The sequence below is a fragment of the Onychostruthus taczanowskii genome, unplaced genomic scaffold (genome assembly GCF_017590055.1).
Source record: "Onychostruthus taczanowskii isolate IOZ18803 unplaced genomic scaffold, ASM1759005v1 scaffold1, whole genome shotgun sequence".
Classification (NCBI taxonomy): Eukaryota; Metazoa; Chordata; class Aves; order Passeriformes; family Passeridae; genus Onychostruthus; species Onychostruthus taczanowskii.
This window is the reverse complement of record NW_024496525.1, coordinates 28,681,398-28,707,220: the sequence shown is the minus strand read 5'-3', so window position 1 is coordinate 28,707,220 and position 25,823 is coordinate 28,681,398. Positions and strand designations below refer to the sequence as shown.

The window sequence follows — 25,823 nt, the reverse complement described above, 5'->3', positions numbered from 1 at the left end:
CACTGCTGAAATACCTTGGAGTAAGTATCTTGGAGTAACCATAGTTATGACCTCTGAACTAATATGAAAAATCTGGAAATCCACTAAATTCAGAACCAATTTTATTTGGGTAGAGTGAACAAAGTAGTCCCATTTATAACTATGATGTACATCACAGTAGGCTGTTACATTCAGACTTTCACACTTAGAAAATATATATATTATGTACAGGAATTTGCAAATAGGTGTAAACATACAATATTTTAAGATACCAGTACATTCCAAACCAAAACTATCAGCAAGGCAAACACCTCAAAATTATTCCAGTCAGCTAGCATTCAGAATCTCTCTTAAATAAAGCAGCTTTTATGCTTGACATCATGTTGTTTTAGTTACTATTAAAAATGAAGTTTCTTATTATAGATCAAATATCATAGTATCTGGCTATTTTGATACTTAAAAATAGGCACTGATTTCTAGAAGGAAATTTTCTTCTTACTGATATAATTGAGCCAATATGGCTGGTTTTGCTAGTACAAAGTAATCCAGTGCTGGAATAAGTCAAGACAATTTAAACTTAAGTCAAATGTATAAAGTTAGAATAGATACTGCAAAGCTGATTAAAATCTAGAAGCCTATATAACTCACCATAAACCATACTGCAAACAGATCAGCTAAATTTTCATTTAATCTCATTTCTTCATCTAAATTATACAGATTACCCTCCTCTTCATCTTTACAATGTAGGTTTTGGCTATCTACTCCTGCCTAATCAACATAAAGGTATATTCGTGCAAATTACCTCATGCTATCTCATCCATGTAGCACGTCCAAGTCCTGCTACAGGTGGCATACCAGGTGGTGGAATTGGAGGTGGTACAGGTGGCTGTCCACCTGGGGGAACAGTAGGAGGGGGGTAACTAGCTGGTGGCATTCCCAGCCCTGGAGGTGGATGAGGTGGCACTGCATGAGTTGGAGGCAGTCTCGGAGGTGGGAAATTAGGGTTGTATGTAGGCGGAGGAGGATATCCAGGAGTAGGAGGTGGAATATTGGGTGGGGGGAAAGAAGCAGGGGGTGGAGGTGGAACTGGTGGTGGAGGGTTGGGAGGGTAGACATGAGGATGATACGGTAGATGAGCTGGTGGTCCATAGGCCGGTGGTAGAGCTCCGTATGTTGGTCCTTCTGTTTTCATCATCGACTGGAGACTCTGATAACCCTCCCCTGACATGTAAGAATTTGTAGTAGACATCCCTGTAATATAACTGGTGGGGGGTGGGGGTGGGGGACGATGTGGCAGAGGGGGAGGTTGATGTACTGGGGCAGGATGAGCGGGAGGAGGAATCTGGACCTTTGGCATATCTACTGAGTCCGCTGTAGTAGATTGCTCTGGTTCTCCCATTGAAACTGCTGTCGTCAAAGGAGGCTTGCGCTCTGGAAAAGAAAATTTAATTCATTTTTTTGAAGGACAGTGGCAAGAACAGCTTCTGAATACTTCATATTTTTCCTCCAGTTAAATTAGCAAAAGAGAACTCAATTCTCTAAGTCTTTGAATGCCATATGGTATCCTGTCAGACTGTCTCAGGTCACTAAAAACCAACTAAACTGCCTATTAAAGCTTCAAGGTCAGCTTTCCCCATTCTAAAAGTTAAATTCACCTTTCTTATTACTATTTTTTATAATTTAAATATTGTTGTACAACCAGCAGAATTAACAGACTGGATGGACGGAATCACAACTAGTGGATTTAAAAAGTCACAGGACTCATGATACCAAAAGTCTTTACTTCAGTGCTTTCACCTTCTTTAGTTCAGGCCTCCTTTCTACCTTTTTGGTAGTCCAGGAGGTGACCTGGGATTACCCTCTGCACTTCACCTGCCTCCCACATTGGGAAACATTATTTGAGAACACAGGCCAAAGTCTCAAGTCTAATGCTCAGTTCTAAACATGTTTACCAAAGCCAGAGAAAAAGAAAACCAAAGGGTAAGGAAGAAGGGCATGAAATCTGATCAGCTTTGCCCACTGATTTATTTCAGTGAACTTTGTGCCTGACACTCTGGAGAAGTTCATAAAAAGGTCAGCATTTTACAGAATTAGCCACTTCTGGAAAGAACATGCTTTAAGCTGTCTTCTTTTTAAATAAGAATTGTTTCTTTTCCCCTCTTAATGCAGACAATTATAAAGTAAGTAATAGCACTAGGATGACTAACCTAATAGCAACCTCTCTTGTATGGTCAGAGAGATTATTAGAAGGACCAACAAAAAAGAGTCTGGGACATGTTGCTTGTATATATGAGAATCTACAACATTGTTCAGTAAGAAAAGCTACTTAGAAACACATGCAGGGCAGTCATTTCTAGTGGCATACTACAATGTCACTGTTAAACAGAATTTAGATAAATCCTCCTCCTAGTTCACTTGGTCAAGATGCATTGTTTGTTTTCACCTGACTTTTCCACAGCGCTGCCCTTTATTTTGATCATGTTTCAGTACTTGTACAATTACATCCTTGTATAAACAAAGAGGAAAATTTCAGGTAACAAGGGAAATAAATCCATTACCTGCCTAAGTAGGATTTTAACAACAAAACTGCCCCCTAGGAAAGCCACATAACTAAAATCACACAAGGTAGGCATGCTGGCTGTGGTTAACTCATGATTTCAGTGACTTCAAGCTCCTAAATTGTAGCAGGCAATAATTTCTTCATTTGCTCATTTTCAGAACCATTCTGAATGCAAGATGTGCATTCACGATTTAACAACTGAAGGAATAATGAGCATGGTATTTATAAAAACTTCATTCTTAATTAGATTTTAACAAATGAAAGAATCTTACTATATTTCAGTGCACTGCTTTTCTCTCTCCTAGTTCTCTTTGGAAGCTGTCATCTTACAGTTACATTATGGACTATGGGCTGTGAAATATTTATGTCCTATTTAAGGGTCACTGGAAAACAGCTAATGCATCAAGGCGCTGGAAGCACATTTTTCCAACAGTACACTTGATTTTGCAAACATATGGCACGAGTGCAGCATTAGTGTTCCCTGGCAGAAAAAAATCATCTTTTGAGGTACAGCAAAGGAAGTATCCCCCCTGTGGTGGTTTGTTTTTTTTTTTTTTTCTGTATTATTGTTTGGAAATTGCACACCTGCAGAATTCCTGTATGACAGATACAACATGGAAAACTTCTATAGGACAGCTGAAGGCAGCTCTAGTAATCCAATATGGCATCTACCATCCTTTTGAGATCAAGAAGTCCCTTTTAGCCTGCTATTAACAATTAGTTTTAGTCTTCTAGGCCTTTAACTGTTGCAGCTTTGTTTTGCCATTATCCACCTAGTATAGTCTTGTTTGCATTCTAAGTTTTTTACTTACTGTCTGGAAAAGCCTGTGCTACTATGATGAAATTCCCTCTAGAGCTTAGCAACCTTGTATTTTTACTTGCCAAGAACATTAATCAAGGCAACAAACCCCTGTCCCCACCTGAAGGAAAAGCAAGAAAGTTAACAAGAATAAATGTTTTGAAGAAAATAAAAGCATACCTGGAGGCGGATGTGCAGGAGGTATTGGTGGATGTGAAGTTTCAATTTTAGGAATTTTAGATGGTGGCGGTGGTTCTAAAAAACATTTGTCAGTTTGTGATTGGTTATTGCTCTGCAATGTTTTCCAAATTCCAACTCTGCTCTCGTGATAATGATTATGATATCACACTACGCTATGCAAAAGTGCAGTGGAAATCCTTTTTACTAGGTATGTTTAATAAAGAAAACTAAAATCAACACTTTTGTATAAATTAAGTGGCATCAAGTATCACATACAAGTCATCCAAAAGAACATACAAGTTCAAGTGACTCTGTAACTAGAGACAAACTGTCCTAATAACAGTATGTAAGTGAAGATGAGCAAGTGTATGCTTTCTAGCCCAAAACTTTAACTTGTAAATAGTTGGAACAGCTCTCAGAAGATGACCTTTGCTTGGCTAGGGAAATGTGTGTCATGAACCAAACAAAATAGTGATTGGACGGGAGAAAGGAGGGAGAAGAGACAGCTGTCTGGAATCTATCTGCAGAGCTACAGGGGAATAAATGCCAGGCTTCCTTAAGAAGTACATCCCAGGATCCTGAACTACTTTGTTCCAAACCATGAAAGTGAAGGAAAGCCCCCAAATAAACAAAATAACCAGGTATGATCACTGCAGTGAGTATACATTTCTTTCACTACACTATTGATACAAAATGCTTTTTTAAGGCAGCCATTCCAACCATCAACTACAAACATTACTGATTACCAAGCACTGACTGTCAGTGCAGCTATTTAATGACAAGGTACCTTCAGTCACTGCAAGGTCTCACAACTTGCTGAGGAACTATTCCCAAATGATGCATGGAGTTATACACTGAGAACTGACTAGTTTAGCAAGACTTCTACTGAATTGACTCTGTTAAGGAACTCTTTGGGCACAGCTATACTCAATTTGTTTCAAGTTTTGTAGTTAGGAACATTTTAAAAACCGTTATTGTATATATTTAAGGTACATTATCAGGATCAAAATAGTTTGGAACTGCCAAGCCTGTAAACAGACAAACTAAGTGCATGTCAGCAAATTACTTCTTCTGGTTTAGGCTGTAAAATGGAAGCAACATGAATAGAATATTAATATTTACCTGCTGCCTTTGTTTCTTCTTTTGGAGATACAGCCTGTTTGAAAAAAAGAAAAAAAAAAAAGATAAGAATAAGACCATTTCAGTCAGTCTCTTCTCCCAGGTAACAAGTGACAGGACAAGAAGAATTAGCCTCAAGTTGTGCCAAGGGAGGTTTAGATTGGATATGAGGTAAAATTTTGTCATGGAAAGGGTGGTCAGGCATTGGAACAGGCTGCCCACAGAGGTGGTTCAATCACCATCCCTGTAGGTATTCAAAAGATGTGCAGATGTGGCACCTGGGGACATGGTTCAGTGGTAGACTTGACAGTGCTGCATTAATGATTGGAGTTGATGATCTTTAAGACCTTTTCCAACCAAATGCTTCTATAGTTTCTTACGACAAATGCAAGACGAACAAAGTCAAATCACACTGGGAAAGCCCACCTTAACTAGCAGAATAAAAAGACTGGAAAAATAGCAGGTATTTTATATGCAGCATTTCCTGCTGTTCCCACTGCTGAGTATTACATCTCATTTAATGTATTTATCATCCACTGCACACACGTCATGGTCCGGTTCACTGCTCACTGAGCTGAAAACAAGAGGCTTGGCCTCTGTTCCCAATTCTGCCTCGACCTGTCACTCAACCTTTGCCAAAATCACTTCAGGCTCCTATGCTTTATTTACCAGGACAGGAGAGCAGTGAAAGTGTTGCACAGCATAAAACATTTCAGAAGCCTTCAGATGGAAAGCACTGTATAAAATCCAAATGTTATGCCAGGAAAAAAAAAAAGTATGCATACTAAACAAAACCCACAAACCCTCACATCATCCTTCCAATCACAAGTTTTTGGTTGGGTTTTTTCTTCTTTCGTTGTTCTTTCATTGCAGTTTTATGAAACAGCCACAGATAAAGGAATAAAAAAATCTTCCCAGATTACACAGTCCCAGTGAGATTACTACTTGATGGTTTCTGAGACAACCACAGAACTTAACTGGAATTTTAAGTACAACTATATTTAGAATGAATGATGAAGGCCAGAGGGGTACAGTACACAGCTTCTCTGTCTTTTCAATGAAAATGTTTTTTTAAGGGACTATTTATCTCTAGTAGCTTTGCCTGCACAAATTGTTGTATTTCCTTCATTTCACTTTCCACAGTACACTTCAATCCAATTTGAACAGTACTTTTTCTTAATTCTTATGGGTATTCTCAACATTTTTTGTGTCTAATTTTTGCCTGCTTGAGGCAACCTCATTCTTATATTCCTTTGATAATCACTTCAATTTTCCAGACACCATCCAGCTGCTTTCCTGCTTTTAAAATACAATCTTTATCTTACCATTTCAAAAACACAAACTTTTTTCTTAGTGACTCTCATGGACTCATCTTCTGCCTTCATTTTACTTGGATGGTCTTTTCTTGACTTTCTAGCACTAAATTCCATGCCTGTAAAACAGCATCAGCTCTCCCTGCACTTTCAAATAGAAGCAAATCACTGCTTGTTGGATCTTTTCCAAAAATCACTCATTTTGTGAAGTCAGTTGATCACGTCAGGTGACAAGCAATTCAATTACTGTGCATTTGTTAATATGGAGCAATATTAAAAAAACAACATCAAGGCACACCATTACAGAAGAATAAGAAACTGGAGCAAAATAACTCATGACAGAAAAAAACCCCATCAATTCAAACTGCATTTATGCTAAAGAAAAAAAAAAAAATCAAGCAGCCACAATTCTCTAACAACAGCAGCTGCTAAAATAGAGATGAGCATTTATTTGGCAATTCTACTGCATTGTAGTTTGTACTGCCCCAGCCAGAATACCTGAGGGTCATAATAAACAATAATAAATTATCAACATTATCTACTGTCAGGCTGGTGGATATTTAATACCTCCTGCTGAATCTGTACAATGGAACTGTTCCTTTACTGCTGTTTCTATGAGCAATAAAGTTGTTCCCCCCAACAATTTCTAGTTTAATCCAAATGAAAATAATTACATCTAGTAATTCACCAGTATATTTTTAGTGAAATCAACTGAAAATTCAAGCACTCTTCACCACTAGAGATGTAGAGGATGTGCAGATGCTTTAGACATCTGATACGGGCCTCTAAGTCATGGGCCAATGCCTCAGCTGCTTGAAAGCATTTTGGCTCAGCAGAAGGCAATGGGAGTTGTAAGAGTTCATGTAAATTGAAAATCTGGCCTCCAGGAACAAAGTGTATTTCTGTTCTGCACAAACCAAAGGAGAAGTCATGCAGAGCCCTATTTATAGAAGCAGGCAAAGATTTTAAGTAAGGTTTATGACACATCTAACTGAAGAACATTCTAGAAGCACCAAGTAAATCTTTCAAATGCCACACATCTTGTTCTCCCAACAACTTAGATGGCACACATAGGAAAAACCAAAATTGTTATTAACAGTTTCTGATGTGCCAAACTGTCCCAGACATTTTTGTTGAAGAAAAATTGTAAGAGATCCTACAGGTCTGACAAATCAAGGAGAATTTGTGCTGATGGTATAAAATGTATTAAGTAAAAAGTAGAAGAAATACATAATACCTATAAAGAACTCCCACAATTTTCAGGCTAATTAATAATATTATCACCTTTCTATCCTGAACAATGCTAAAGTTCAGTGCAGCAACTGAAAATTTCAGAGCAGGTCTTTTCCTCTAGTAAGCTCTATCCTGCACTTACCAGACCAAGGTTTTACATTTTTGTCTTTTTTGGGAGTCTGCCATGAGGAAGATGCTGCACTCTTCCAATACCATTTCATTCCAATATTTTATGCTTACTCCTAGTTTTTGTTTTGGTTTTTTAGTTTGTTGTTTTTGTTTATTCCCCTGCTGTCTGTTCTCTAGTTTGGGCATGCATTAATTGCAAGTTGGAGCAAAAGTTAGAACAAAATTTACAACCTAAACGGACTTGTTCCAAAGACTGTACTTCTGAAAACACTCCTGCTGCTAAGTAAACACAAAAGAAGACTTGGTAACACTTTTTTTTTAATTTACAAGTAAAAGTGTATACATTAGCATACAGTGTATACATTAGTGTACACATTAGTGTATACATTAGCATACATTAAAATCTGAAAGCTTCATTTGAACTGGATGGTTGAAAAGTGCTCAGAGTACTTGTGACACTATCGAACTGCTAATGTAGCTTCTCATTTTCAATTATGATGTGACATTATGGACAAAGTGAGGCTATAAAACCTGATGATGTATAGGCTGCTACTATTAAAGGATTATTTTAAAATACCTTTTTTTTCCAAGAATTTTGACATAACTTTAGAAGTCACTATTCTCTTAATATTAGTAATCAAAGAGTCAAATAATGTCTTCTTGAGCATTGTGCACATCTCTACACTGAGGTGCAGCACAAGAACCCCTCCCTAAATTAAACCTGTTTAATAGAGAAAACAATGAAGTTTGATAGCCCAGAACCACAAAAACACTGAGAACCTGAACAGCTCATGTTGACTTAAAAGCCTCTCCATGGCTTTTGGCTCAAGTGGAGTAAGAATGTCACGTGTCAGAACTGTAAAGGCTGTTCAGCATTAACAAAGTTGCCACAAACCAAGGAAAACTACATAAAATTAATTACAAGACTCATTCTTAAAGCAAACACAAGTCTGCTGCTCATTGTGGCCTTTAAATCAAATGGGCATCAGATCAGCCTGAAAATAAATCACAAGTTAAAGTTCAACTTACTGCTGGTCTTTTAATCTGTCTAGGAGGACTTGACTGGGGAGAGGGCTTTTTAGATTGCTGTGCTTGTGTTTGCTGCTGCTGCTGCTGTTGCTGTGCTGACTGCTGAGACTCTTTTTGCTGCTGTGTCTGGGATTGCTCTGAACTTTGGGATTGCTGTGACTGCTGTACTGTAGGTGCCTGGGGTGTAGACTGAAGAGATGGTGGCTGCTGCAACTGATGAGGAGTATGATGAGGCATTTGCTGTTTTCCCTGTGAGTATAGATCCAGGATCTGATGACAGATATCTTAATAACAAAGAAAGAAAATTCCAAAGTATTACAATCTTATAACGTACAAGCATGTATTTAACACAATTATCAACTCTGATTTTTACTGGACAGCAACTTTGGAAAAATTCATGGCAAATATTACTCATCATAATAATGAATGAAATAACTTTTATAAAACAGATTAATTTTCAACTTATACTTGCATTTCTGTGTTTCTTCTGCCTATCCTAAGCAATATGTACATGTATATGCACACCTTTCTGAAGAACAACATGTCTTGGTAATAACACACTGTATGTCATTACTGTGTGCCTGGAGAGCCAGTGACCACACTCACAGGACAGTAATACAGCAAGAAAGCAAGTGGAAGATTATATGTTAAAACATGTATGTCTTCTTAGGCCAGTCAAAAAAGTTTTAGGAAACAAAGTAAAGGACTAGTATTAAATTCTCCTTCCAACATGTTAGGAGCTAAAGGTCCCCCATAATCTGTTCATGGTTCACAGTACATCACAAAAAACCTTCTATCCTAGCAAAATTTGGTAAAAGAGAACAATTATCAATGGGAAAACTGCTGGAAGTCAGGCTCCATTAGTTCCACTGTTTGTAGAACACTTACTTAAAATGGGGAGTAGGTAATAATTAAAAAAAATAGAAAACACATCATGACAATTCAGGCTAATTGGATGTGTTATAAACTAAACAAATCGTAAAGCAAACATTGAACAAAAGACTAATCATGATGATTAAATATGCTCCTAAGCTAAGCCAGTTCAATTTAAAACCTGATTAAGGCACAGCACATACAAGCTGAGTTACATACTCGACACAAGATTATTTTGACTGAAACCTAGATAAAATGCTATTTGCATTTATTTATGACCTAGGCCACACAGTTACAAGAGATGTCGTAGGAAATGGTTTTCATACCTTCCAAAACATCAACGGGAACATCTTGGACAAACTGCTCCCACCATCGTCTGTACATTGGTTTTGATGTCCATTCCTGTATTTCAAACTTACACAAACGGCCTGCTAAGTACATAACTGCAACAGCTATGATCTCAGGCTCCCACTGCAGGGACAGGGTAGTGCAGAGGCTGCAACAGAAAATAAACCAAGCAAAACACAACCCTGGAGATTACCTGATTGTCCAAGTGCACTCTAAAGTAAGCAGCTATAATTAACAGGGTATAAAATCCCACCACAATTCTAACTTCTCAGACAATTTTAATCGAGAGCCTTGTTAAACGAAAGAGTTTACAAAGCTAAACTATTTCTGGACTACCACTGTCATGAAATCAGGTCCCAAATCAGATTTCAGAGCTTCAAAATGTTTGTCAATAAAATGTAAACAAATACTAAACAAACCCCCAAAAAAACCATACAGAACAGCCAACACAAACTTGTAAAGCAACTTGTCAAGCACAAGTTTTAGATCAATATATAAAAGGTTCTCTCTTGAATGGCCTTTGTTAAAGGTAATGCTAAAACAATTGATGTTATTTGTAATATTGATATTAACTAAGTTCCTGTCATAATCAATTTGATTATTTCCTGATATAAATTTTAATTTATGAAATATTTTTCTCTCTTTTCTCCATAGATTCTGTAGCATATAATCTGCTTACAGAATTTTAAATCCAGCCAGCCAGCTGAATGTCCATGAATTCCTGTGGCTGTGTAAGAGCAGAACCCTTTATTCTAAAGGCCTGTAGTGCACAGCACAGAATTATTTTCCCAGGATCCTATAAACAAAGTAAACTTTTAATATGGTGCTTATTAACTAAGCACAATATAGCCTCCTCAGAACAGAGGTAATTATTATGCATGATTTGAAACAACTCCTCCAACTTCATACAAGTGTTTTCCTGAAGTGCATTTTAATTGTTAGGTTTTTTAAATATTAAACACTAGCTAATTCCAAGTACAATGGTGTCCAAACTTTGATGGATAAATTACAGTACTCTGACAGATTTAAAAGTGACAGTTACGCCATAATTTTGTTCTACCTCTAAGACCATAATCTGCAAGACTCTCAGCAGCTGAAGTAAACATCTCTTGAGATCCACATTAATTTTGGTCAAATTAATTTGGAGAGTTTACAAAATCTGAACCCACACAGGGCTAATTCAAATCAGGCATATGATTAAAAAACACCTCTTTCTTATGATGTTCTGCTGCTGTAGGCATGAGTGAAAGCCATGTATTCCCAATTTCTGGACAGTCAGACCACTTAAGATATTTTCTTAAGGGTTTGCTATGGAAACAGAAAGTAATATTCAAGTCCTTAATAAATTAACTTGCCCAGCTCTGTAGAATCCTCCTGAACAAGACTAAAGCATGTCAAGTTGTTTTTTTTTTTTTTTTTTCAATATCACATGAGAAATGCTTTTACATGCACTCCCATTGATGATTCTTACAAGTTCATTATTCAATAAATTGTAAATCCAGTGCTAAAAACTGTATTCCTCAGTGAATTTAATGGCTACTTTACTACTACCAAAATATCACACTAAAAATATTGATGGAATTGAGAAGTGAGTTATTTTTTTCAGAATGCACCATGTATCACAGACTTGGCAAGAAGCTGGTTTGTATCCTGATGATTGAGAATTTGGTTTGGCCCTTTCAAACAGTAAGTTTCTTTTTAATGCAGCACTAAGTTAGTGCCACAATACTGCAGAGGTCTTACTGGCCTACTTCAAACTCACTCCAGATTCTGTGTTCAATGGAACTATCATGGTAATGATGGAAACAAAAACTGAGGCACATGACCATGAAAACATGTAACAAGCAGAAAAAAAAAATCGAATATTTGTCAAAAAAATATCCAATAACAGAACAAATTAAGCAACAGTAACTATTTCACTTTGAGAATATTTCCTAGGTGTATCTTACCTGTCATTGACAAATGTCCATGCCATTTGAACCAGTTTTTGAATTTTATTTTTGTCTCCTGAAAAACAAACAGAAAAAAGTTAGGACATAAAACTGGGAGGGACAAACAGCTGGAAGTAGAATATTCTTGCACTATTAATATATTAAGTTCTGGAAATCAATGACAGGCATTACTTGCTCACCCTGCCAATATTTTACCTTTGAGTTGTTTGGCATACTTGAGAAGAAATTGGTATGGATGTTCCACTTGCAAATCAAACTTTATTGTTTGTAGTAAGATTCTTTCAAGTACCATCACTTCTTCCTATAGAGAGTTACAAGGTAACCACAGTATTATTTCTTCTTTCACTCAAAAATATTTTATGCTAGTATAGGGCATGGCTTCACAGCACCTCCAGGAAGCCATGTCTGTCTTCAAGGAGTACAGAAAGCTCTCCAACTTACAATACTATTTTAAACTCAGATACCTTTTCTTCACATTTATTTGAGTTAAGACAGGGGATGTGATGTTTAAAATCCCTATTCCTCTGCAGAGGAATGAATTGAACCAGACACAGCATGAAAATGCCAGACACACAATCACAACAAAAAGCTCTACCACATTTCACTCAAGTTTCAAGTCCTGCTGCTATTTAAAATAAACAAATTTTAAGAGAAACATAGTTTTGCTAAGACAATGCTGTAAACAAGAAACTTCTCAATACTTTTGAGATCTAGTTCTCTTATTTAAGATTCACTATAAATTACTTCCTAAAATCCCATTCAGATGATTTATGGTTTATGTCTTGGTAACATTTCTTGCTCTGGCTGAAATGACTCAAATTTACTTTAAATTGCAAAATAATATCAGAATTTACATGAAATAAAATACAAACTTTTAATGAAAACAATTATCCCAGTAAACTCCCAAAGCCTATTTTTATTAGGAAGAATTACTTTCCTTGCTACCAATCACATTACCCAGAAGAGCAATAAATGTATGCTGAACATCTAATTTAATTTAGAACAACTGAAAATCAGTCAATGCTCTATTGAGTGTGTGTCACTTTACTACAGTACAACAGGAAGAAATCAATTTCAACATGAGTATTTTTACCTTTGGGTCATCTCCAAACTGTCCAAACTGTACATCATTTAGCAAGCTACGAGCTGTTTTAATTATGTCTTTACATTTCTTAGGTGTTTCTTCAACCTTTCCTGCTAGGAAGAGGCAGCAGGCTCCTGTCACCTAAAAAAAGGCAAGTACTTTCAAAAAGCGGTCTGCATGTAGATATGCAATACAGTGCAGCATTAGAAAAGCACTGTCAGTATCCATTAACAGTACTGCAGAAGTCTCCCAGGAAAGACTTAATGAGCATACTAATTTCTATTTTAATATAGTGTTAAACTTTTATTTTTTCAGAGGAAATACACAGAATGTGGAGGACTGTCTATTTTATACAATTTCATTTCAAGGTCAGAAACCCAAAGCACAATTTGTCCCGGTTCAATGTAGTCTGTCAAGCAGTTCTAAAACTGTATGTAAGTTCTTTTTCAGCTAATACAGAAGTGCCAGCACTATAGCTGCTACTCCTAAAGAACAATATCAGCAATTCACAACTGCAATGTCAATACATTTCTGAGCATAAACAGAAATGTATAAACAGGCAAGAACAACGAATTTTAAGCTGTAATAATTAAAAGACAAAATGTAATTTTCCATCTTTCTGTAGTGAACAGCAGTAGTAGTACCCAAGTGACTAATCACCATTTCAAAAGTCCCTGCCTAGTGAAATCATTAAACTAAGCCATCAATATTCTAAATACTTACATATCTTGGGAACTGTTTGAAGGAATGAAACATATAAAACCGATGGAAATAAATTATTCCAGTTGCTAGAGTGTCATAATGTCTGTGGTGCAGATTAAGGACATTCAAACAGCACATAAAACAAATTTAAAACCAAATATGCACAACAGATTCTACTTTATCAAGTACTTCACATAACTGGCTGTTCAGTGACCAGTTAGAAAACACTGCAAGTAAAACAGGAGCTTTAGAAAAAAACCCAAAACCACAAAAGCCCTTAAAGCTGTGCAAATACTATGATGGGGCCCAGATGCAGCTGACATCTAAAGCATTTGTTGTAAGTGTGCAAAGTCCTGACTGTATTTACAAAAGGATGCACATAAGGTCACCCTGTGTTTCACCATACCTGCCTCGGAGAAGGTGAAATCCAGCAGTAGGTACACGAAGGAACAGAACAATTATCACTTCACATTCAAGGGCTGGCATGGAGGAAAGTTACTATCCACACCTACAAATGCAAATAAAATCTGAACATGCTCCGTACTCTTCACTTTAAGACAAGTAAAAAATTTGTCTTCACCGTGCTTTATTAAAGAAAGAACCAAGGAGATTAAAGGAAGCATAGGAATATAGGAAGCAGAAAATTTAAGTGGCTGTCTATGAGGGAGTAGTACAGTCTGGAGAACTTATACACAGTTGTAAATCCTAAACAAACAAAACAAAAAAACAGCCTCCAAAGACCAAGACTGGGGAGGCAGAGGTTAGAAGCCTCAAAGGCACAATCTAGAAAACTGAGGGAAAAATTCAAAATTTGAGAAGTCATGTAGATTCATATACTGAAACAGTTTCATAACTCACAGAAGTTACTCTTAATTGGAAAGTTTGTATCATCTTACTTCCAAATTGGAACCTTGTTTATTCAATGAATGGATAGAAGTTGTGTAGGAACACATTACATCAAAAGGCACTTCAACACAAATATATTTTTGATTAGCAATTAAACATCTGAACAGCTGAGCATGTCACATTTGTTGCATATTTTGTTCTGAAAACTCACTATTCATAAAGACATTCATACCAACACGAGTGTAAAGGATACAGCCCTAAACGTGTTCCCACATCGAATATGAATCTGGCCCCTTCCCTGCGGTATCGTGCCTCTGTAGCTGGATCAAGCCCTTCAAGCTGTGATGGTGTGTGTGCCAAATCTTTCTTATCCCAGTACCAGCATGGCTTTGTATGGTCCAGGTTTGCCAAGTTTAGAGAAGGGCTGGAATTTTCTTTATTCTCCTTCATTTATTAAAACAGAATTGTTTTTGCTGTTTAGATTTTCAAAAACGAAGTCTTCAGAGAGTCACTTCAGGACCTTGAAGAAAAGAAAAAAGACATTCTTTAAAAATAGAGAGAACTGTCTTCTGAAATTCCTGCTCAAAGAAGTGTAAAGAAGAATAGTATTTAGCCTTGCCTGTTGGAAAGAACTTTTTCCTATGCTCAAAGACAAGTAACAAAGAACTTTGCCTTTATCCTCCTCATATATTGCAAATACAACCAAAGAAAAAGCCATATTGCTTTTTCTTTATTACCTGTTTAATAAGGAAACTTCAAGAATACATCTCCAACAATATCTGCTATTTCCTAATACAACAACTTTCATCTACATTGTCAATAAAACTAGGAAAAAACAATTCAGTGATGGCCGTAGAAAGATTTGGAAAGCTAGGGGGATTAGCTGACTATTGGTAACTAGGAAAGGCCCTGGTGAGGCGAGCCTGAACGGTCTCTTAAATACCTGCCTGCTCCCAGGGATACCCCGAGCAGCAACCACTTGGCAGGAGCTTTGAAAAGTGACCTGTACTTGCATTACTTAAAGAAAAAAAATGTATCAGTGTTCTTTCCCACACCAAGATTGAGACAACCGATGTGAGTTTATAAAGTAAGGCAGCATCCAAAACCATCCCCCAGACAAGGCAACCGAACACAGCCCAAGAGTCTCCTCCTTGCCTGTGTTTACCAGCACTTTGTGTACAGAGATGCAGATCACAAAGCTCTGCAGGCACCTTTCTGTGTTTGAGCTATAACAGATGCTCAGCCATGCCTCAGCTTAGAGAATGAGCACTCGCTGTGTTTATTTCTTTCAAGCATAAACCTGCTCTTACTCCAATTCAACTAAGTCCAGACACTACTCACAGATCACTGCAGTCACCTGCAAAGGTTTGCATAACAGACAGTCATTAACGTATGATGCAATATATTCGCTCTAAGCAAGACAGTCACAGGAAGACACAAACTTAAAACTCTTAAAATCACTTTTTTCGAGACGTTTCCCTTCCGAAAACGGCAGGAAGATCACGTGAACAGCCACAGAACGATGCCTACAATCGGCGCCTCGCTCACCTTCAAAAAGTTTCTGTTTTTCAGAATAAAGGAAACTGTCTTTGCCTCACGGTGGTTTTGGAATCACCTTCACAACTCGTGGTATCGGTCACAGACAGATCTAAATTCTGCCACAAGAAAAAGTAAATGGCTACTAAAAACTATTTCCAGAATCAAGAAAAGCGCGCCAGGCCAGGACCACACATTCCCATCACATTTACTAGAAAGGTGCTATTTTTATAACTGCAACGATCCTTCTTCCTTACAAGACATTTTGCTTTCTAACTTCTACAGCGCTTAAAAACCAGCCAACACCAAAAGCGCCTGAAGCGACAAGATCTGGTTCTATAAAGAGGCGAATGCATTTCCGAAAACGGAACCAGGAATGAAACTTATCACCCGCAAACACCTTAAATGAACCATCTTAAACACCCCAACCCCGACCGCAACTCCCGGAAATAGTAATTTCCCCCTGCCTTTTTACGCACCCCATTAAAGTGGCGGAGAGTTCCAGAGCTCGATCGCGGCTTTTTCATACGTTACCTGAGACGAACCCACCGCCGGCGGCTCCGCCCCAGCCCGGCCGGGGATGCTCACACCGCCTCAGACCCGCCCGCCCGCCCCTGACGGGGCTGACGGTGCCCGGGGAGGCGCTCGCTCCCCACCCCGGCCTCCCCGCTCCCTTCCCCCCTTCCCCAGGCGGCGGCTGTCGCCGGCGGGCGGCCCGGGCGGGCCCCGCGCACTCACAGGGCTCGCGGGGAGCGGGAGCCGCACCGGAGCCGGGGCCTCTCAGCGACAGCGCGGCCTCCGCGCCCTGCGCGCCGCCATCTTGGGAGCCAGGCCAGGCCGCGCGCTGCGTCATCACGTCGCAAGGGCGTAGCGCGCGAGGACGGAGGTTCCGCCAATGGAAAGCGGCGGCGCCCCCTCTGCCTCCCGCCCAATCCCCGCTTCGTCAGCGGCTGCGGAGCCGCGGCAGGAGACCGACGCGCTGCCGTACCCCGGTAGCGGACCAATCGGAACGCTGAAGGGAAAGATTGCGCGCCTCAGAAACCAATAGAAACCTGAAAGCCGGCCGGCAGGGACTGAATGACAGCCAATGGGCGCGCTGCCGTGCCCTTGCTGAGGCCGGCCGCGAAAGGATTGGCCGCCACGGGCGCAGGAGGGGCGGGGCCTTCCTGAGGGCGGCAGCTCGGCCAATGGCGGCAGGGGGCGCAGGAGGGGGCGGGGCCGGGCGGAGCCAGCGCCTCCCCACGGCGGGCAGCGGCGTCCGGCGCGGGCTCGGGTGCGCCGCTCCCTCGGGCCAGGCAGGAGCGGCCGCTGGCGGGAGGTAAGGCGGGGCCTGCCCGGGCCCCCTCCCCTGCCTCAGCCCCCCGCTCCGGCGCGGCACGGGCCCTTCCTCTCAAGCCTCCGGGCGGCGTGGGCTCGCCCCGCTCCGCCGCCTCCTTCCCCGCAGGAGGCGCCGCTCTTTCCGGACACCCCCTCCCGCCGCCCCGGGGCGCGCCCCGCGGGCCTCGCCGCCCCTGCCTTCCTCCGCGTGGCCGGTGCGGGCTGGTGCGGGCCTCCTTCCCCCGGGAGCCGCATTCTCCGTCAGGGCCCGCCCCGGCCTTTCCCTCTCCCGCCGCCCGGCCGAAGGGGCTGGCGCGTCCCCGGGTCCGCCGGGGGCGGGTTCGTTCCAGCCCGGCCTGCGCGGGTTTCTGGTGAGCGAGGCGGCGGCACTGGCGTTTTCCCCTTGCCCCATCCCCCCTCGAGAGGCTGACAGAAACGAGAGTAAAGCAAATGGCTTAAAACGGCTTTCCTCATGATGTAATTATTTTTTAGGTTTTTTTTTTTTTAATATGTGGTGCGGTTTGAATGCTCCCTGCTCCTGCTTCAGTTTCCCATGGAGCCTCCCTTGCCCCCGCGCTGGGGGTCTGGCTCAGGGGCGTCTCTGCGGGCGTGCGGCTCCTCAGAGCCCTCCTCTGGCTGGAGAAGAGTGCTCTGGTTTCTTTCCTTTCTCAGCCCGTCTGCAGCCTGCTTTAGCAAAGGGGTTAAATCCTTGGAGGGAAAATAAAAAAGAGGGGGAGTTAAAATTAGAATAAATCGTAAACTGTGTATTGACAGGGGTGTTACTCCTGAAACAGCCTCGCTTTTTCAGCCTTCCCCTCTTGCTGCAACAGCTGCCTGTCCCATGAACTCTTCCTTCTCTTCCTTACCCAGCAACACTTGGTTAGAGTTGCTTGAGCTGAGGCTGTGCTTTGCCTTCAGTTCTTAGCAAATTCCTAAATTTTGAGTTTGGCATGCAGTTCTTTACCCTACATTCAGCTATCAGAATAGCTCAGTTCTTCCCTTTGGAAGTTGTCCCTCATGGTTCAAAGCTGCTCTTGCCCCAAGCTTGGTATTTGCTCTTCTGGATGGACTTGTCCTTGGAACCTAAGCTTGCTCCTGAGATCAAGCTGAAGGTAGATTGTCCCTTCTAAGAGCATGTAATGTAGGCACCTGTCTATTCAAGTGACAGCTTTGTTCTCTGAAAGCTGCTACAATGTTAGCTTAATGTCTTGCAAGTGTTTTCTGCCTTCAGTTGTTGTAATGCCATAACTGTCAAGTGAAATATAAGCATTTTGTAGGTGAGTAAAAAACAACTGTGGCATTCTGTATGTCCACTATCAGGTTCCTGGTACAAAATAGTAAGCCAGTGTACAAGTTGTGGGCAGGAAAGGCATGATGGGCTCAAAGGCGGGGGTGGCTTCCTGATATTTTCACTCAATTAAGTAACTTAATATGGTAGAGATTCTAGCCTGCTGGCTTGTGCCTTAGTAAAGTTTTCAGTTACGTTTAGCAGGGATTGAAGTATATATTGCAGAAGAGTTGAAAACACATTCTTGACATTGTGTGCTGAGAAATAGATTTAGGCAGTTGGGGGAAGAAATGCCACAAGCCCCAAAATCATTTGTAATCTGTATATCACTATTTCCAGAGATGGCCTGATCTGTTGCTGAAGTCAGATGTGCCTTGAAATAGAATTCTGATTTCAGTATGGTACAGAAATTAAAAATAGACTGCTTTATGCCTCTCTGTATGGAAAAGTGTACATCTTGGTGATATTTTCTTTGTAATAAATCTATTTAGATGTGTCTACTGTATCTATGTAATACTTCATCTTAGTGGTGCTGGTTATGTAGATAAATTGTGTAGTTCCCAGCAAGTGAGTATGTAGTGGTTGCCCTTTGAAAAAAAAGGCACTTTAAGGGTACTGGAGGTCTTAAGGGATCTGTATCTTTTCTAGTGGGCTGTCTTAGTGCTCAGTGCATGAGACCTCGTGATGCCTGTGGTTTAACCTTTTGGAAGCCTGGGTGGTTCTGTTAAGTCTGCCCTACTGATGGCTGAAGTCACTGTGGCTTGCTTTATTCTCAATTAGGAGTTATATAAAGTGAGGTTAATATTTTCTAAATCAAGAACATTATTTAGGAACTTGCAGATAAAGACAGTACATAAGGGTTTTTAATTAATTCTGCTCTAAAGGAATTAGGAAAAAAAGTTTGTGGGAGTATTCAGGAGGAGCAAAATTCAAGCAAAGGAATAAAATTACAAAAGTGGGTTGGTAAATTGGTAGAGTTTATCAGCTTCTTTTCTTCAAAGAGTAAGTATTTCTTCTTTTCTGGTCAAATAGCTGTCTGAGGATCTGATTCAAGAGAGAGGCAAGGGAGCTAAGAGCTTGTTTCCTGCGGATAGTTAGTAAACTATCTTCCCTAGAAAGATCAGTCAGGTGTTGATAGGAAGAAGTACTCCATCTGCTTAAGAAAGCTTTAATGGGAGCTCAAGGGTTATGGGGACAAACCTATGGTAAATAATGTAATAGTTCCAAATTAACAAGCTGATAAAAGTGAATTAAGAAATACATTCTTTTTTTGAGCTGTTTTGTTGGATATAGACTTTTTTTTTTGCCTTTCAGCATTTTGTGCTACCTTCAAATTAATAATTTCTTACCAGAGGTTTATATTTAATGCATGAGGCAGTCTTGTGCTTAGTATCTAGCTAGGTTCAACTGGGTGGGGAGGGAGATAATGTCAAAATGACAGGATTTCCTTTTTTTAATAGATTAGTACCACCTCAAGCATTTGTAATCAGAATACTGTCAAGACATGTTTTCTTTGATTCTAATTAGAAGAATAAATGTCTTTTGGAATTTGACTCCCGACAATTAGCTAAATTTATTGTACTTGGTGTTTTTTGTAAGTGCATCAAACAAATGTTTAGCTAATTTTAGTAGCTGCTTTTGATAGTATTCTGTAGATTTTCTTCTTCCCAGTAGTACAGTCACCACTATCACCATCATTCTTTCCTTAACCTTGCACTGTAATGGGATTAGCAGTTTGTTCTTTGCAGAGTAGATGCATGCAGTGCATGCTGCAGTGGTTCAGTCTTTCCTCTTTTCCCAATGCTTTAGGCTTGTGCTCATGGTTGGTGCACCTGTGGTGGTGCAGCTGTTTATAGTAAAGGGAATTATTTGATTCTGAGCATCCTTTGCCAAAGAACTTGTTAGAGACACTTCAGCTTCCCAGACTTGGCTTTAGATGACTAATAATGTTTTTAACTTAGGCTGTTATGTGAAATATGAGAAAGAACCTCTCAAAACTAAAAGTACAGCAGGGGCTCTTCATTGCTCCATAAAAATGGCCCATTAGTGTTGTCTGGCCTTAGTCTTGTGTATTTGGAGCTAGGCTTGTGTTTGTGGCAGTTAAGAGGTGACTTCATACCCAAGTGTATTTTAACATTGATTTGCATTTTTGGTCTTGCCCTTCCTCTGCTTTAACCTTCTTTGCTCCCTTTTTCTGTTTTTAGCTGCTCTGCCCTACATTGCCTCTTGCTTGCATCTCTTCTAACAAATGACTATTCCAGTTGCTCCATCTATTCCTGCCCTTCCTTTACCACTTCCCATACTGTTCAGGTAGTCTGTTAATCCTTTTTCTTTATTTGAAATAAGGAAGAATTAGAGCTGTATTCTTTCATTTCAGTTCTGGGTTCTGTGACCAGGCCAAAGCAGCAGACCTGTCCCTGCAGGAGGCTTCCACCTGTATATCTAACCTGGGCTGCATCATGCAGAGGTGTGAATGACTGTGCTTGAGATCAGTTTTATCTCTTTTGCTGGTGTTTACAGGCTGTGAAGCTGGCCAGATGTAGGTAGTACATAAAGCAGAAGGAAAGGAAAAGACATGTTTCTGAGAATGTACTGCTAATATCCTATTAGGAATCAAAATACAATATAACTTGTAACTTGAGAGATATTGTTTTACTTTTCAGAAGGATTTTCTGAGCCTGATGTTAAAGTCTGTTATGTACTGGGGGATGACAGATTAGTTGACTTACTTTATTCCTGGGTATATTCCCAATATATCTGGAGGAATTGGCTAACCTGTCCTGGAAGTGCCTACAGCAATGTTTGAACATATGGTTTTCAACTAGTGTTTTAATGTAGACCAAAATTGTTTTTGTAATTGAAGATAGGCTGTAAAGTCTGTCAGTTCTATTCAGTTCCTTTTTTATTGTTTCTGTTAAGTGTGATAACCTGCACTGAAAGGAGGGGAGTCAGTCTCTGGGGCTCCTGTGTTAGCTATCTGATTCTAGCCTTTTGCATGCAGATCAGTTTGTAGATTGTCCTTTTTATATGTTTGTATGTATTTTAGAATATGATAAATAATGATGGAATCATTTCAATAAAACTAAGTCTCTTACATTACAAATGCTGCCTGTATTTCTTAGTTAATCTTGCTTTGTCTTTAATGCTTTATAGCACTAGTGCCTAAAGTTTTCAAGTAATGTTTCAGCAGAGTAGGAAGAGGATGTGGTGTGTGGATTTCTACTTCCATAGGACCTGTATTGCTGGTCCAGGACTTCCTGTATGCTGATCTTGCCTGGTGTGCCCATTCTCATGCCAGGCTAAGAAAAGATGAGTTACTTTGTGGGAAAGGGGTTGGTGCCAACCAAGCATGAGGTACAGGCTGTTTCCTGCCCTTGACAGGTCATCTGGGGGCTGTCTTTGTGGCCAGTGTTGGAGGTGCTTGGTTATCTTTATTTGATGACAATTTATAGATGTAGCCATATAATAACCTCAAGAACTGAGAGAAGGAGATTTTGCATTTAGCAACTTTTGCATTTAAATATTTCTGACAAGGACTTCTGAAAGATTTCTTTTTACAGGTTTGCCTCTAGGTAATTCAAATGAACTGATGTATGCAATTATATAATTTGTGGAACTGTATGTCTGCTTTGCCCCAGTGCTCAAGTCATCAGTGAGGATGATAATCAGTGTTAGTCCCAGCACTAATCCCTGGGCTATGCTGGTGTGAGTGGCCTCCAGCTGAGCTTCCTGCCATTCACCACAACCTCTCGAATCCAGCAGTGCAGCCAGGTTTCTGTCCACCTCACTGTCCACTGCTTTAGCTGGTAGCTCATCAGCTTGTGTGAGTATGTGATGGTAGATGTTGTTAAAGGCCTTATCAATGCAGAGATGAACAGCATCCAGTGCTGTCCCATCAAGGTTACTTGAGCTTCAGCAGCTTCCCTTCACTCAGCACTGTGAGGCCACATCTGGAGTGCAGTGTCCAGTTCCGAGCCCCCCAGCGTGAGAGGTGGAGTTACTGAAGAGGGACCACTAAGATGACTAAGGGACTTTCCTCATATCAAGAAAAGCTGGGAGAGTTGAGACTGTTTGGCCTGGAGAAAAGAAGGCTCAGCAGGATCTTCTCAGTGTGTACAAATACCTGAAGGAGGGTGCAGAGAAGGCAGGGCCAGGTTTTTTTGTGGGTGCCCAGTGACAAGAAGTAAGAGGCACAAACTGCAACAGAGGATGTTCTCTCTGAGCATCAGGAAATACTTTCTTACTATGGAGGTGACTGAGCACAGTTTGGAGACTCCAATATCCATTCTTTGTAAAAGCTGTCTGGACATGGTCCTGGGCAGCTGGCTCTAGGTGGCACTGCCTGAGCAGGGGGATTGAACAGGTCAGTCTCCAATAGTCCCATTCAGTGTGAGATTTTTTTTTTTAAGTTTGTTTAAATGTTTGTATTCCTGATCCTATTTCACCAAAGATCCATCAAATCTCAGGACCTGCTTGTCTTTCTTGTACTTTGTCCCTTGCCAGATTCAGCTCAAATGGGCTTTAGCTTTCCTGTCTCCACCCTTGCAAGCTCAAACAATACCTTGATTTTTGCTGAGTAGGCTGGCCATGCTTTCATCTGTTCTGTTTGTTTAAGTTTTGTCAGGAGTGTCTTGTCCATTGATGCAGACCTGTCATCTTCACTTAACATCCTGCACATAGAGGTGGAGCATTCCTGAGCTTGGAAGAAATGATGGTTGAAAGTCTCACCTCTTAAGATCTTTATAATGATGGAGTAGTAGCAGAATAGTTTATTTCCATCCTGAAGTTTTCAATTGTGTACTCTTAGAAGAAGTGAAAGTAGTAGGGTGCTAGAGTGTATTTTGTAAAACCATGAACAGATGCCTGAGTTAACAAACACCAAGTCACCTTGGTGCATCAAATCTCTAGTTCCAGGCAGCTGTAGAAGATTTGTTTTAGCATTCGGTGTTACTTCTTTTTTCCCTAAATAAACAGAATATAATTTATAATTTTCAAAAGTAGAAGGCGTTGGGCATATAGATGCTTTTGTTAAATTTTTGATACCTGCTGTACAGACAGCATTTCAGGCTATTGTTAAAATGGTTCTGTTTTACTGCATTGGTAATCGCTATTCCTTATTCTGGTTTTAATGTTTGTTTTCTCAGGCTTTCACTGGGATAGGATGAATTGTCACCAATATGCTCTTCTATTCTTTTGATAGAAAGGGACAGAGGTTGATATCAGTGTTCATAGAATTGGTTTTCTTGCTTCTTCAAAACCAGTGATAAAATGTTCAGATCTTCCAGTTTTAGCTGGTTTTCCCTGCATCTATTTACAGGTTTATTTATACAGTTTTGTCAATTGAACCCTAGATACAAAAGCATTTCTTTAATGCATGTGCATAGTTTCTTGTTGAATATGTTACTCAGAAATAGCTACTGGTCTGTATCTAAAAGTCTGTGACCCATTTGTCCAGGGTTGAGTTTTTCACATAAACAAAACTGACTTTTCAAAACAGGCTCACAGCCTTCTGGGTCGGTCTCCACTGCCTTACGCAGGCTGTGGCATCTGGGTGGTCGGTGAGTTTCCAGGTGGCATGGTTAGAGCTGCTGGGATTCAGGAAACTGGTGACTGACACATTTCAACAGTCTTGTGGAACTCCAGCTCTAACTTCTGTAAACCAGCAGCCATTGTATAACTTCTGCTTCTCACTTTGGAGGGTAACTGCCTGTCTTTGGATATTCCTGGTATCTCTTGGTGTCATTATATATATATATATATATACACACACACACACGTATATGTATTGATGGTCTTGCAACTGGATAATCCTTTCTTTGTAAACTGCCATTTTCAAATGAAGTGGATCTTAGCAGGAAGCTGAGCTGTGTATGGATGAATTTCTTTGCTTAAGGAACTTTGTGTGTTGGGATAGTATTTTTAGACTTGCAGAAAGTAAAAAGGGTTGGCTGGTGAAGAAAGAAATGGCTGGTTACTTTGGATGACCACCTACAATGTGTAATCTTCCCCTTTGCTAAGCAGAGTTGTGTTGATAGCATATTAATATATTAACTTCACTTAAAATAGAGAAGCATCCATCCCCTCTGGGGTATGCTGCACCTGATTCTGTCAGTCAGGAGCAAGTAAAATGGATGTTGTCAGACCAATTTGAGAAGCTCTGTGTGTTGTTACAGTGAGTACACTAATAGAACTGTAAAACTTAGAATTGCAGAAACTGACTGTTGGGTTTTCATGTGGTTGTCAGATTCAGATTTTATCTGTTCTTCGCCCCTATTTCCAAAAGTCAGCATTCAAGCAGTTATTTGTTCCCAGCTGATGCTTGGGAACAGTGAGCTCTGTAAGGGCTCATGAAATTACAATTTTTGCATTTGTCAAAGCCCTATTTGAAAATAGAATTCCTGTTTTCAAGACAATGACAGATAATATTATGATTTCCTTCTGTCACCGTAGGATGCCTGGCTTCTACAACCTGTTTCTCTGGCTTACTGAGTCTTTGAATCCATGCCTGAATATAAAAAAGCCTGGCCTGTTGCACTTTGAGTTTGGGCATTTAGAAGAAAAAAAATGAATGGACTAATAAAAAAAATTGCTTGCTGTATTCTGTGATGTCTGAGAGTTGGTCTCTAAGTGGTTTGGATGTATAGTGTAGAGTTTCATATAATGATATGAACAGCCAAAAACTTTGCAAACTCTAGTAAACAGTGATTGCAGTCTTAAAGGCATGGTGTATGCCTGGTTTGAAAGTGGGAAGTTAGTGTAATGATGCTGTTTTTATTTGTCAGACTGGGGTTTTACTGTAGCACTGCAAGACAGCAAAATTCTGTGCAACTTTGAGGAATTTTACCTTCTGTAAAGATAAAGTTGTGTCTTTTCCAGAAAACTCTCAAATGACACACCAGGTTAATAACAAAAAAGCTGGTTTGAGCACATTTCTGCAGACTTCTCTCCTGCCCCTATATGCTGTGTTGGCCTAAGACCTAGGGCATGACCAATCTAATTTTGGAAAGTGCTGCTGCTCCCAGAGTGCACTTACTTTTTTTTTTTTTTTCTGGTGGACAGAGATTCACCAGTGTCACCTGCTGCAAGATATCAGGTGAGGCTTTGCTACAATGGCCATGGTATTTGTATTCAGTTCTGTCCTTAGTGTCTCTCAGGAAGAATTACTCGGTCTGAGTAGAAGTCATCTCTATCTATTTACAAATTTGCCTGACTTGTAGGTAATGGTTCTATTTGTGGTAGCAGGAAACTCAGCTACAAGAGCTGGGAATCATAACACTGACAGCCAGTCTTTTCTGGAGTCGTGCTGCTGTTTTTTCCCTTGTTTGAGATTATATTCAGTAGGAACAAATTTTCTTTTTGGGCTGATGGATATAAGTATCATCTTGCAAGTGTTGCAGGTGTGACTTGTTTTTAACGCAGTGTCCCTTTGTGGTCCCTTATGGCCGAAGGAGACCTGGTGGTGTTGCTGGTGAGGGACATGGGGCTGTGGCTGTGACAGCAGGCCCTGAGGCTCCAGCCTGAACTGGATTCTTGCTG

At 40.3% G+C, this 25,823-nt stretch overlaps 2 protein-coding genes across 7 annotated transcripts in view; one reads left to right on the top strand and one right to left on the bottom strand.

Annotated features, from left to right (window-relative positions):
* Positions 1-86: 86 nt before the first annotated feature.
* On the bottom strand, positions 87-16,611 carry CCNK (cyclin K). 6 transcript variants are annotated; one of them, XM_041399704.1, is made up of 12 exons: positions 16,421-16,611; positions 15,695-15,801; positions 14,400-14,666; positions 13,322-13,403; positions 12,608-12,739; positions 11,710-11,815; positions 11,512-11,569; positions 9,541-9,710; positions 8,342-8,625; positions 4,641-4,674; positions 3,519-3,593; positions 87-1,410 (listed from the first exon to the last, which is right to left on the bottom strand). In XM_041399704.1, the coding sequence occupies exons 3-12, from the start codon at positions 14,594-14,596 to the stop codon at positions 788-790; spliced, it is 1,761 nt and encodes a 586-aa protein (XP_041255638.1). In that variant the 5' UTR covers positions 14,597-14,666; positions 15,695-15,801; positions 16,421-16,611; the 3' UTR covers positions 87-787. The 6 variants fall into 6 exon arrangements, with proteins under 6 accessions (XP_041255638.1, XP_041255614.1, XP_041255623.1 ...); XM_041399680.1 differs by lacking the exon at positions 16,421-16,611 and adding an exon at positions 16,162-16,398; XM_041399689.1 differs by lacking the exon at positions 15,695-15,801 and having other exon boundaries at positions 16,421-16,610.
* Positions 16,612-16,825: 214 nt separating this feature from the next.
* SETD3 (SET domain containing 3, actin histidine methyltransferase) overlaps positions 16,826-25,823 on the top strand; it is a 62,325-nt gene continuing 53,327 nt past the window's right edge. The window contains exon 1 of the mRNA XM_041399669.1: positions 16,826-17,000. Within this exon, the coding sequence (XP_041255603.1) occupies positions 16,870-17,000 (131 nt within the window). The 5' untranslated portion in view covers positions 16,826-16,869. The remainder of the gene's footprint in view (positions 17,001-25,823) is intronic.

Excerpts from the sequence above, each read along its gene's own strand:
- CCNK (XM_041399704.1), bottom strand. The coding sequence starts at position 14,596 with ATGAAGGAGAATAAAGAAAATTCCAGCCCTTCTCTAAACTTGGCAAAC. Across the intron at positions 11,816-12,607 it reads AGTTTGGAGATGACCCAAAG|GAAGAAGTGATGGTACTTGA; the intron begins GTAAAAATACTC and ends AACTCTCTATAG. Across the intron at positions 3,594-4,640 it reads AGAAGAAACAAAGGCAGCAG|AACCACCGCCACCATCTAAA; the intron begins GTAAATATTAAT and ends AATGTTTTTTAG.